The sequence below is a fragment of the Podarcis gaigeae genome (assembly GCF_964106915.1).
Source record: "Podarcis gaigeae genome assembly, chromosome: 12".
Lineage (NCBI taxonomy): Eukaryota > Metazoa > Chordata > Lepidosauria > Squamata > Lacertidae > Podarcis > Podarcis gaigeae.
The window spans coordinates 25255606-25267613 of record NC_139688.1 but is presented as its reverse complement, the minus strand read 5'-3'; the positions used below and the strand labels follow the sequence as shown (position 1 = coordinate 25267613).

At 44.3% G+C, this 12008-nt stretch overlaps 1 protein-coding gene across 1 annotated transcript in view; it reads right to left on the bottom strand.

Moving 5' to 3' along the window:
• Positions 1-2658: 2658 nt before the first annotated feature.
• The window catches only part of RSU1 (Ras suppressor protein 1), a 30251-nt gene continuing 20901 nt past the window's right edge, over positions 2659-12008 (bottom strand). The window contains exons 6-8 of the mRNA XM_083705146.1: positions 9994-10076; positions 9475-9589; positions 2659-2811 (exon numbers count right to left, since the gene is read on the bottom strand). Coding sequence (XP_083561272.1) covers positions 2678-2811; positions 9475-9589; positions 9994-10076 — 332 coding nt within the window. The 3' untranslated portion in view covers positions 2659-2677. The remainder of the gene's footprint in view (positions 2812-9474; positions 9590-9993; positions 10077-12008) is intronic.

The following is a 12008-nucleotide window of genomic DNA, read 5'->3' as shown; positions in this document are numbered from 1 at the left end:
GGGGCACAACCACTCCCCACCCCCATGTAGATCTTGCCTTTTAGATAAAGTTGCTGTCATTATGCTTTATATGCCTTGATGCTTCTCTGTAGGGAAACAAACTGTTTAACATGCATAAAGGAACACCCCCACAAAGATAACAAAGAGAGCTATTATTTTGGGAAGCTCTCTGTGGTAAAGTCCTAGGTTCAATCCTGAGCATCTCCAGGGAGGGCTAGGAGAGATCCCTATATGGAAGGCTGGAGAGCCTCTAACATTCCATGTAGTCAATGCTGAGCTAATTGGACCAAAGGTATAATGACCTGGTATAATGCAACTTCCTATGTCTGTAAACATGCAAAGAATCCCAAATACCTCCAGGGAGCAACATGGAAGCAAATGTGGATACAGGTAACGATTTACGAAGTAATAACTTGCCACGATGTGCACAGAACCACACTGTAATTTGACAGTACCAAATACCTTGCCAGTTGGGGAGGGCAGTTTTACCACACCCTAGCTTCCCAGGATTCCTCAACAGGTTTGTGTGCAGTGAGGTTTCGCCTCACTTTATAAAAAACCTGCTTACTGTATGGGTGGTTATCATGGGACTTTGGTACCCAGGAGATTTTGATGCCCCACCCCCAATTGCATGTACAAGAGCCAGCCATACCAGCAACTGAGTCCTGCCGGAAGCTGTAACTGCACCCCAGAGGAGCAAGCTCACTTAAGGAATGCCAGCTTGGAGGCATGGCACACAGAGCTCTATTCACTCCTGACCCCTCTACAGCTTCCACCCAAGGCAGCTACTTCCCTTTGCTGACAATCCTGTCAGCAGCTGCTAGCATAGTGCATAGTGCACCTTGGTTAGGCTGCCAAACAAAAGAAATACTTCATGTGACTACCTTGCAAACTCACCAACATGTTGGTCCGCAGGCACTGCTAGGACACTACCAGAATACTATGGTCAAAATAAATGTATCAGTGTGTAGGTAGGCTTAAAAAGAAAAGAAAAACTTTTTTGAAAGCAATCAATTTTAATTCTTGAGCATATGGCCATTTCTTCAGATGCACGTTGTTACTTAACAAATGTTGAGTGTGCACTAAAACTTTAAAACATGTTTGAAGCATGTTTCTCACTACCGCTCAAAGAATTCTGGGCACTGAAGTTTGCTATGGGTTGCTGGGAATTGTAACTCTGTGAGGGGTGAACTACAATGCCCAGAATGTGGCATACCAGAATGCCTGGGAAAGGATGTGCCTTGAATGTACTTTTAAGGCATAGAGTGTGTGCAGCCAAAAATAAATTTGTTGTACTGCTATACAATGCCCCTCGTGTGCACACGAGGTATTTGTGTACAGTGTTGAGATTAAAAGCTGCCTTCTCACTCAGACAAAAAGAAACCTTCCAACCTGCCCTTCCCCTACAGATGCTGCCACTGGTTGTAAGCAGGGAACTTCAGCAGGAGCAAGCATGGCTTGCAAGGCCATCTTTCAAACCTACACCCCATCAAAGACATTTGCCCACCTAAGGATCTATCACACTCTATGTGTAATTACATCCTTCTGTCTGATAAAATGATTGCGCTGCTGAAAAATTACTGGATTCCCATCTCTTTCAGTGTAGCCAGGCATTTCGTTATGGTTTCATCATAACTCCCAACATATGGCAGTTGCAATTTGACATATATCCTCTAATCCATGGGTGGGTAATTCATTCAGCACTGAAGACCTTATTGAAAATGCATCATAAGCCAGAAGGTGGAAGCTCGGTTCAATAATTTATGCACCTATAATTCCCTCTGCATAAAACCTTCATGGCCATGGCGCCTCTGACCCCAGAGCTGTTGCAAAGCTGAGAGGCACCTTATACTTTTGTAGCGTCTGGGCAAATAACCACCAGTCTATGACAGAGAGCAGCCTATGTAAGGACCTCCAAATGTTGCTGGAATACAACTCCCATCAGCTCCAGGTAATGGTCAAGGATGATGGGAGCTGTAGTCCAATGGCGCCTGGAAAGCACCACATTGCCAACACCCCCATCAAGTAAACAACAGCCACCTGGCTTAGTGGTTCTACCCTACCTAAGCAGCCCCCTCCTGCTGCCACCAGAAGCGCTTCTGAGGAACTGCTTTGCCCTGAAGGAAAGAGAGAAGCAGCAGCAGTTCCTCCAGAGACCAAGAGTTTCTTTTGTCTTTCCTGTTTTATTATGTAACTTTTATTGATGCCATTTAAAAAAATAATAATTACAGAAATTGCTTTGTGAAGTCCACCTGAGAAAGCAGCATACAGTTAGATACTTTAATGTAAATAAATAAAGTACCTTTCATCTGAGCTAAGACGCAGCATAGGTGCTCTCTAGGAACTCCAGGCCACCAACTTTGTGAACAGGAACAGATGCTCCACCAGAATCCTCCCCTTTATGTGCCTCAGCTGTGCATTCCAGCACACAAGCCAAGGTGCAGGCAAATGGTATGGACTGGGCAGTGGCGATAAAGTGTGGCATAGTCCCTGCTGCTATTCATTCTGGGGAGGAAGGGCTTAATAGGAGCACCTCCATCTTCAGTTTGCTTCAGGTGGGTTGAGTCATTGAGGTAACTGACCCTGATAAGATCACAGGGGCTTTGTGCCACAACTCCATTAAAAAGAAAGAGAAAAAGAGAAAAGCTATTGAAGACAAACAGAAGCACAATACTCACTATTTGTACGTCTCTGACCGAATATATTCAAACACATGAGAAATGCCCAGCTGGAACTGATCTGCAATGGGGGTGACCCAGGGATTGTTCTCTGCTTTGAAGACTTGCTTTTGACCGGTCAAATCCAAGTTACCTGAAAGGATCGAACAGGCATTTACTCTTCTTGGATAATTTAAATAACTCCAGCATTTAAAGAGCCACGAGCGAGAGAATCAACCTAGGTGCAATGTGATTCTAAACATATTTACCTGTAAGTAAAGAGTCCTAATGAGTTGAAGTCAACTTCTTTCCGAGAAAGTGTGAATAAGATTCTATTTGTGCAATCAAATCTAATTTCTGTTAACTCAGAAGTACATCCTACTGAGCTGACACCAGTGGGGCTTACTCCAAATTATCCTGCATCCATAAGTGTTGGGAAACTCCAGCCCTGGACCTAATAAGATGCAGGAGGCCATTTTCCTTGAGCCACACCCACAAGTCATATGTGTGTAAAGACGCAGCTGCAAAGGAACAGCCAGGAACCTTAAAATGCACTCCAGGTTGTTCCTTTTAAATCTGGCACCAGATACAAACCCTACTGGGATTGTTTCCACTCAGGAGCTCCCAATGATCTCCAATCAGCTCAGCAGTGGTTTCAAGCCCCTTAGATTGGCTGGGATCTTTGTTTTTATGCCTAAGAGCAGGCATAGGCAAACTCAGCCCTCCAGATGCTTTGGGACTACAACTCCCATCATCCCTAGCTAACAGGACCAGTGGTCAGGGATGATGGGAGTTGTAGTCCCAAAACATCTAGAGGCTGAGTTTGCCTATGCCTGCCTAAGAATCACATTTCCTCATGGACAACCTTCCTTTGGTGGGAGGGTCCAGAGACAAAAGTTGGGAAGAGCATCAGATGCGACTCTGAACATTGTACGGTAGACTTCATTCTGGTCAAAAAGCTTCTACACACACCCCTCTCTTCCTCTTCCATCCAGACCAGCAAGTTTGAAAACACATTCCAGCTAGGCAAAAGGCACACAGCATGGCTGTGAGGGTTGAGGTCTGGGGAGGGGTGTGTATGGCCTGGAAGGGAGGCTTGGGGAGCTGCCTTTGGGGCTTGGTTACCTGCCCTATGTTACAGACTATCGCAGAGAAACAAAAGTAATTAGCGGGGGGGGGGGGAGGAAGCTATCAAATAAAGCTCTGAGTCTTTAAAATGCCAGGTTGAACTATTGTTGTGAGCAAAAATGTCACAAAGCTCTTTCCCAGCTAATGTGAATTTGGGCATGGCTGAGAAACGAGTCTAGGTTCCATATGTGAGATTTTATAAGGTAAGTAAGGGCTGTGGGTAATATGTAGAGAAAGAAGGGGGGCTGGGCCTCTGTTGCCCCCTTGTATTGCATACTGGCAAAGCTATCAGAACAACCTCACCTCCCTAGTGCTGGATCGACAAGCGGCAGCAATACATGAAGTTCAGGCATTATATGGGGAAGCGTGTGGTGGCTGAGCTAAGCAGCACTAGAGGGATGGGCTGCTTGAGAGCAGGTGTCTCCCCCCCCCCCCCAAGTTGCTGTGAGTCGCTCTGGTCACACAGTGTGCATTTCCCATGCTCTGTGCAGCACACGAAGAAGAAGAGTTTGGATTTGATATCCCGCTTTATCACTACCCGAAGGAGTCTCAAAGCGGCTAACATTCTCCTTTCCCTTCCTCCCCCACAACAAACAGTGGGGCTGAGAGACTTCAAAGAAGTGTGACTAGCCCAAGGTCAGCCAGCAGCTGCATGTGGAGGAGCAGAGATGTGAACCCTGTCCACCAGATTATGAGCCTACCACACTTAACCACTGCACCACATGACCCTTAATGTAGCCCAGGAGGAGAAAGTGGGTGAGCCTAATGACCTTGGTACATGTGCAAAGGAGAAAGATGGATGCTCGTCTCAAGACGGGCCCTCTGAACCATTTGTCATTCCTCTTCTGTCAACTGTCTGAAGGCCTGTTCTCCTCTCGCGTAATAACATGCAGGCACCAGCACTCCACCCTTCTGCCAGCCAGGCAGCAATTGCCCTAAGCACTTCATGCTTGAGTGCGCCTGGCTTGCAGCCTCGCACCCCGCCTCCTTTATTAGAGGCCTCAGCCGCGCTCCTGTTCTAACAAGGATCAGGCAGTAGGATTAAGCACTGTGACAAAGAGGAACCTAATAAGCGAGAGGCCGGGGTGTCTAAATCTATGCTGGCGAGCTCAAACAACAGATTCGCACAGTTCAACGTGCCGTTTTAAAGGCAGAGGCTGCCGTGGAAGGAAGCCGGCGCTGTGATTAGCAGTAACCCCCTGACCAATGCTGCTATGAAGATCATATTTTACTTCGAGGCTTATTCGGCAATTGCAAATTGGATTTGCCATGTTATTACCTGGAAGAAAAAAAAGCACAACACCTACAGGCACTTGTCTCTAAAGCCCCCAACCGTAAGCACTCACTTATGCTTATAATTCTGCAAGCCTTGCCATCGGGAGAAGGGAACGATCAGCCCACCGCCACTCATGCGAATTGCAAAAATCTGGCACAATGCTCAGAGTGTAGATAGTCGGATCCAAAAATCTCATTCAGAGGAGTGCAGAGCAGAACGCTCCAATCTTGAAATGGTTGAGAGGTTTACTGCCAGGACTAAATCACACATAGATTTAACTTTGGCTTTCTCACCCCTCAAGCATAATATTTCCAACAGAGTTACCAAGTAGTAAAATAAAATCATTTAAATTGGACATTTGAGAGGGGGGGAAATCATGCACTAGGAGGTTGGGGACCAGCTTTTGTGGAGAAGGGTAGGGCTTCTAGCCTTGCCATAACGGGCAAATGAGGCAGTGCCAAGAAAGGGCAGCTAAATGCTAGTTACTTAACTTCAGCCTATCTTATCATGGGGATGAGGGACACCCTTTAGATTTTCTTCCTCGGGCACCAAAATATTGAGTCCCCCCCCCCCGAAGTAGGAATGGAAGAAGAGGAAGTTATTTAACTGAATGAAATATGCATCTTTTTCAGGATACGTAATCATCCCTAGATACCATCCCAGCACGAAACTGACTATTACATTGATAGAGGTATGGCAGAACAATGTAGGTCCTGCACGAAGTGTGGGGCTGTGTTAGGACCTTGACAGCATTGTATTTGGGTACCTTTGCTCCCTGAACAAAGTGCAAACATGGTTTACGGCCATCGAAAATGCTTGTTGTGGGCAAATGTTGAATAGATGCCTATTGCTGTAAACCTTTCAAATCTGGGTTGGCCAATGCATGGAAAATTCAGATGACCCCATCTGGATGCAGAGAAGGAAGAAGGAAAAGCACAAGCATCTCATGGCCTGGCCACAAGGAAGTCAAGATGAGTTTTGGAAAGAAATGTTTAGCTCCACACACACAAAAGTACATTAAATACTTTCTCGAACAAATGTTTTCATTGCTGGATCTCAAAAGCTGAGTAAGTGGAGACCTTCAATAAGCAACATTCATCTCCAAAATGACTTCAAATCAATCTCATAATTGTAGAAAATGCTTGAAAACCTTGAGAAAATCTGCTGGGAGGAAATGCTCATTCTAGCATTAACTAATTAACACAGGAGTCAGAAGAATAAGAGATAGAGGTCAGCAACGTGTTAGAATTTACATCCTGCAAAACTCAAATTTACATGCCAAAGTCACTGGAAATGAATGACTCTGCAATGACCCTCTGATTCACGAAGGAAAAAATTGAGTATCTCATCTTGCTTCAAGAGAGATTTGCACTATTTGGAACATATGTTTAAGTAATTAAAAGGGTAACAGGGTTTAACTAAAAGCATCATTACTCAACAGGAAGTGCTTTTTATTCCATCTCCACCTGTCTGTCCCTTTTTCTTTAGCGGTAAGGATAACGTCAGTGGAGACTTGACTTGGCCCTTGAGTAAGTTCTACTGAGCAAATTCAAACTCCTCAGCTTAGTAAGCAGGGATGCAAGCAAACCTTTCCAAAAGCTAAAACAAAGCAGGTATTAGGAGAGTGGAAGACTGGAAAGGGAGTGGGGAGAGCAGGCCAAGAGAAGAAGCAGATGGACTAACAGAACTTCAACAAAAAGTACGTTGAATTGGGAAATGGGAAAGAATGAAACCTTACTCAGGGGGTTTTGTGTTTCATGTATGAGAGCCTGAAGAACGAAGGCCGAGTGTTAGGCTGCTGGCTATACTGAGTTGTAAACTTCAAGTAAGCAGCTCAAGGAAGTTAGGAAATTGTTTTGACACTGTGACTGTGGAATGCTGATCCAAAAATGGCGATACAGGACTCTATCCCCTCAGGGCATTAGCGTCTTGCCAGGCAGACCCTGAGTTAAGGGACTGTTCTGACATTCTGGAGACACACTATTTTAAACTCATAACACGTGGTTTGAAGGTTTTATATTCCAGGGAACCAAACTTTTTCAGATCAGACAAAACTCAGGAACTGTGCTTAATTAAATATTTCCGGGCTGCATGCACAAAAGGTTTATTTGAATCCGACCATGCTGTTCTCTCATCAGATTTTATCTACATACTCTCCCCTCTTTCTGTTGTCCATCTTCCATTCCAAGCCACTGCCCTTAAAAGATCCTCAAGCATTATCATAGATTTCTCTCGCAGGCGTTATCTGAAGGGTAATCTCATATACCTGCATTGATCCCAAGATCATTTTCCAAGGCCGTTCTCCAGGGGCCTGTGTTGGGTGAATGGCTGTGAAGGAGAGGCCTTTTCAGTCATGGCATACTGGCTGTGGAATACCCTGCTCAAGGAGGCCCACTTGGCACCCACATTGTGGTCTTTCCAGCATTAGGTGAAAAGCTTTCTTCCTTCCCCAAGCTTTTTGCATTATAGCACTTTTTAGACCCTGGGAACAATGCTTTAACCTGTGTTTGATTTTACATTCATATTGGATTTTAATTTTTTTTATGAGTTAAAGAATAAATTGTACACCATCAAGATAACTTGTCACTGACGAGCAAGATAAAAATACTGCAAATCAGTAAGTGAAACCAAGGCTAAAGTTTAAGTGTCCTTTTCTATTTCCGCTCAGAGGACACACTCTCTTTCTGATACTCTGAAGAAAGAAATTAATTTTATTTTCTTATTTGGATATAAATACCTCAGAATCCAACTTTATTAAAGGCTAAGTAAGGGATAAACCCTCTGAACAGAACGTACAGTTAGGTTATATGTAAAAGCACGCCTGCCACGATTTTCTTCAGCTTTGCTTTACACTTTCAGGATTACATTTTTATTACTTTGAGACCACGTGATTTGCTTCCAAAAGAGAAAGATGACTTGGCCTCAGGACCCAATCCACTGGGGAAGTATTCTTTTGTAAGCCCTTCTGGAGTGACTGGAAGCTGCACAAGAGCAGGCAGCCTCTGCTTCAAGGAGGACTGAGGAGGAGGAGTTCACAGTGAATTCTGCTGAGTTCAAAATTTATTTGTGTAGAAAAAAGCATGCAAGCAACCCCCTCCACCAAATAAACCATGACTACTTTGGTACAGCTGAGCTGAAATGTCTCTCAGGAGACATTTTTTTTCTCAGAAAATATTAAAGCTTTTTTTTTGACCCCTAAAAATACTGCCATTTCCCCTCCCAGAATGCGCTAGGGCCAGGGGTATTATTAATTACCACTACTGCTTATTACATTTGTCAGTCCCTCAATACAAAAGGGAGGGAAGCTTGAAATCAATTCACAAGACAGAAAAAGAAAATATAAAAAGCTGAACAATACAAAATACATAGAACGCTCGTTCAACAACTCATTACTAATCTGATATTGCAATTAAATCTGCTGCTTTGTTTTGGCTTTCCCCCTCCTCTACCTTCTAAAATGCAACTCTAGTCATTGAGAAATCAAGAGTATATATGGCAAGAAATTTAGTGTTCCCTGTCACTTTATGTGACTGGTTGTAACTCTGTTGTTGAGGTGAATCATGATGTGTCTTACAGTGCAGCACATAACATTTTAAATTCAGGGGGAAAAGACAACACCTACTAAAATTTTATCTATGGATAGTGCTGCTTACCACAATCTTATGAACTGCATTTTGAGCAACAGTGTCAAAGACAGACACCCAAGGAACTAGAGATATGAAGGTTGGGAGAGGGGGGGGAACAGAAAAACTGGGAGGGGTGGGCCCAGTTATTCCTATTTTTCTGGAAAACGTCGTCGTCCCCCAAGTTTTAAGACTTATAGCATTTCCCTTTGGTTTCATATGCTGAGAGTAACTCATTCACAGCCCTAGAGTATAGCACAAAATGATGTAGACTATCATTAGTTCTCCTAGTGTTGCATCAATAAACCTGCGAACACATTTGCTAAGCTAAGCAGGGTCCCGTATGGTTTCAAATTGGATGGGGGACCCTGTGTGGGAGATTTCTGCATTGCAAAGGGGTTGGACTTGATGACCCCCGTGATCTTTTCCAACTCTACAATTCTATGCTGAATTAATAGTTTGAAAAAGCCATACGGTAAACAAACAAACAAATGATGTTGAGATGTTGCTTCATATATAACACGTTAAATACAATACCAAATGCCACTATTGCCAGGTGTGACAATATTAAATTTAGCTGTGCCAGGAGTCTTTACCTCCCATGCTCAGAAATGCTCCATAAGTATTTGCTGGGCTTGCTAGTTTGTGCTTATCAGGGGCTGGGGGGAAACGCAGAAACAGCAATGAACATGTTTTAAAGATGCTAATGGCCAAGTTTGGTTACCAAAATGAAGGGCTGTGTTCAAGTAGGCTTTCAGGCATCCTTACAACAGCAATGTCCAAGTCTTACCTAGCTCAGGAGGCAGCACTGTAAGGCGGTTGCCCTGGATATGAAGTTCTTTAAGCTGAGTGAGTTCACCAATTTCTTTAGGGAGGGATATCAGGTCATTATCCCTAAGGCTAAGCTTTAAGGAAAAAGAGAGAGAGAGAGAGAGAGAGAGAGGGAGGGAGGGAGGGTGGTTGAGTGGGAGAGACACAGACAGGCACACAGTGTTGTCAGAACAATTCTCAGTTGAAAGGAAGCAGATGTTTATGTCAAAATCAGCCATAAATAAATATTTTATACTACAAAGTCCTTTCTTTCTTTCTTTCTTTCTTTCTTTCTTTCTGACACTTCACCCCGCCCTAAACATTCAATTCCTCCAATTTAGTTACAAGTGTCTGCTGATTAACAATAGGCAACGCCAAGAATAGGAGGCCGGTTTCTTCAAAGCCCCCACCGCTCCCCTGCAAATTGACTTGATTCTACTCTTACAAGGGCCGCAAAAGCGAATTGATTTTTTTCCAAGAATTTAGATAAATTACTTACTATCTGCAACTTTGTGAGCTTCCCAATATCTGGTGGCAGGATTTCAAAATCGTTGTCACTTAGATAGAGTGCACGCAGGGTGGCTGCAAATTAAACAGCAATATATAAACAGGGTGGCATACAACCCAAACCATTTGAGGCCTGATCAATAAAAAAGTGTCAGCTTTGATTAATAACCCTGACTTGGTGAAAAGCCTTTGACATACCCAAGGCTCACTATAATAACAAGCAGGTCAAACTTAGATTTACTGGCTTATTGTACTGTTGGGTCCGCTCAGGAAAACATCTATATCCAAAAGGACTGACACAATTAACAATTCCTGTAACATTAGGCTCTGGCAGGCCACGGCACACCGTTTCAATAGGAGTCTGCCAGGACAGAAGCCATCACAGCTTATTAACTTCCAATTCCTAGTCATTATCGAAATTTGCATCTACAACCCGCCCTCAGAAGCTCCCGATAGGCTTCACCCTCTGCCTCTCTTAGACGTCTGCAGAAAATAGCTGAGAAGTCATTTTAGATCAGGCTGGAGTACAAATGCAGCAAATGCAAGAATTTATTTTGTACAGATCTGGAACCTAAGAAGCTGCCTTATATCAACATAAACCATTGGGTCCTCCAAGCTCAGGACTGCCTATATTGATTTGAAGCTACTTTCCTGTTTTCAGGCAGAGAATCATTTCCCAGTCCTACCGAGAGAAGCAGAGGATTGTACCTGGGACTTTCTGCATAGAAAGCAGATACCTGGACCAGTGAGCTTTGGCTATTCCTGCTTTATTCCTTTCAAGAAATGATAGCAAATTTGGGGGAAATGGGAATGGGGGTAAAAGGATAAATTACTTTCATTTTAGTTAATTACCTTTTCATGGCTCCCAGGTGGCTTAGAACACACCACACCCATCCCAACACAGAAGGAAACTCAGCCATTTCACCATGGAAAGATGCTTCTGATGGAGATACAACTTCCAAAGCTGGACCAAAATTGCATCACTCAGACTACTCAGTTGTAGATCAAACATGTACGCCACAGAGGTCATTAATGTCTAGTGTCAGGGGTGGGGAACCTTTTCAACCTGATGGGCCAAATCTTTATCTCCCCACTGTGGGCTAATGTTAATGGGGGGGGCAGTTGTCCCCATGGAGCGGGTATGGGGTGAGCTCCCTGCACAGCAGCTGATGCCGATGTTTAATCCTGCTTTCTGCCAATCTAGATGTGCCTCTACCTGCCCCACAGCTCAAATTTGGCCCAGGGGATTGCCTACCCCATAGGAGCCAACTTCTAGGGGCCGAGGGGACTGGTCCCCCTAAAGTTGATGAGCATTGTCATTCAAATGGTGTGTGAGCTGCATCATGTGATCGATTATGCAGGCTGAGCCTTGCCTGCCCCCCAATATTTTATTCATGCTGGCACCTCTGCCAACCTCTGCTCCAGTGTGACACCATGTCAGAGTCTCATGAGAGGGATTAAAACAAGGACAGACAACAGGTTGCCATCCGGAAGCTGTTCAACTACAATTCCCATCAACCCTGACTTTTGACCGTGTTGGCTGGGTTTGATGGGAGTTGGAGCCCAACAACATCTGGAAGGCTACCCCTGGATTAAAAAGAAAGGGTGGCTCACTTATTTGCAGCAGGCATCATGCCAGGTAGAAAAGTGGGGGGAATTAACTGGCCTAGCTGGTCTAGGACAGGCACCAGCAGCCACAAAGACCTATATTTGCCAAAGGCCCTGCACGCTGAACCCAGGTCTGATAAATAATTGTTCATGGAAAACAGATTATAACGTGGTGGCTTGCATTTCTTCTCTCGCTTGGTGACCTTCTTAACTGTCCCAGGCGGGTGCTGCATTTGCTGAAGTTTTAGCTCAGTACGAAATGGAATAAAATTCAAGAAAATATGACCAAGGCGGTAGCTCATACAACACTCCTAGCTGTCCACTTACTCCCACCGAGGTCAGGTGACTGTAGATCAAAAGGTACAGATTGCCAAGCTATGCAGAAATATTCAAGGCGGC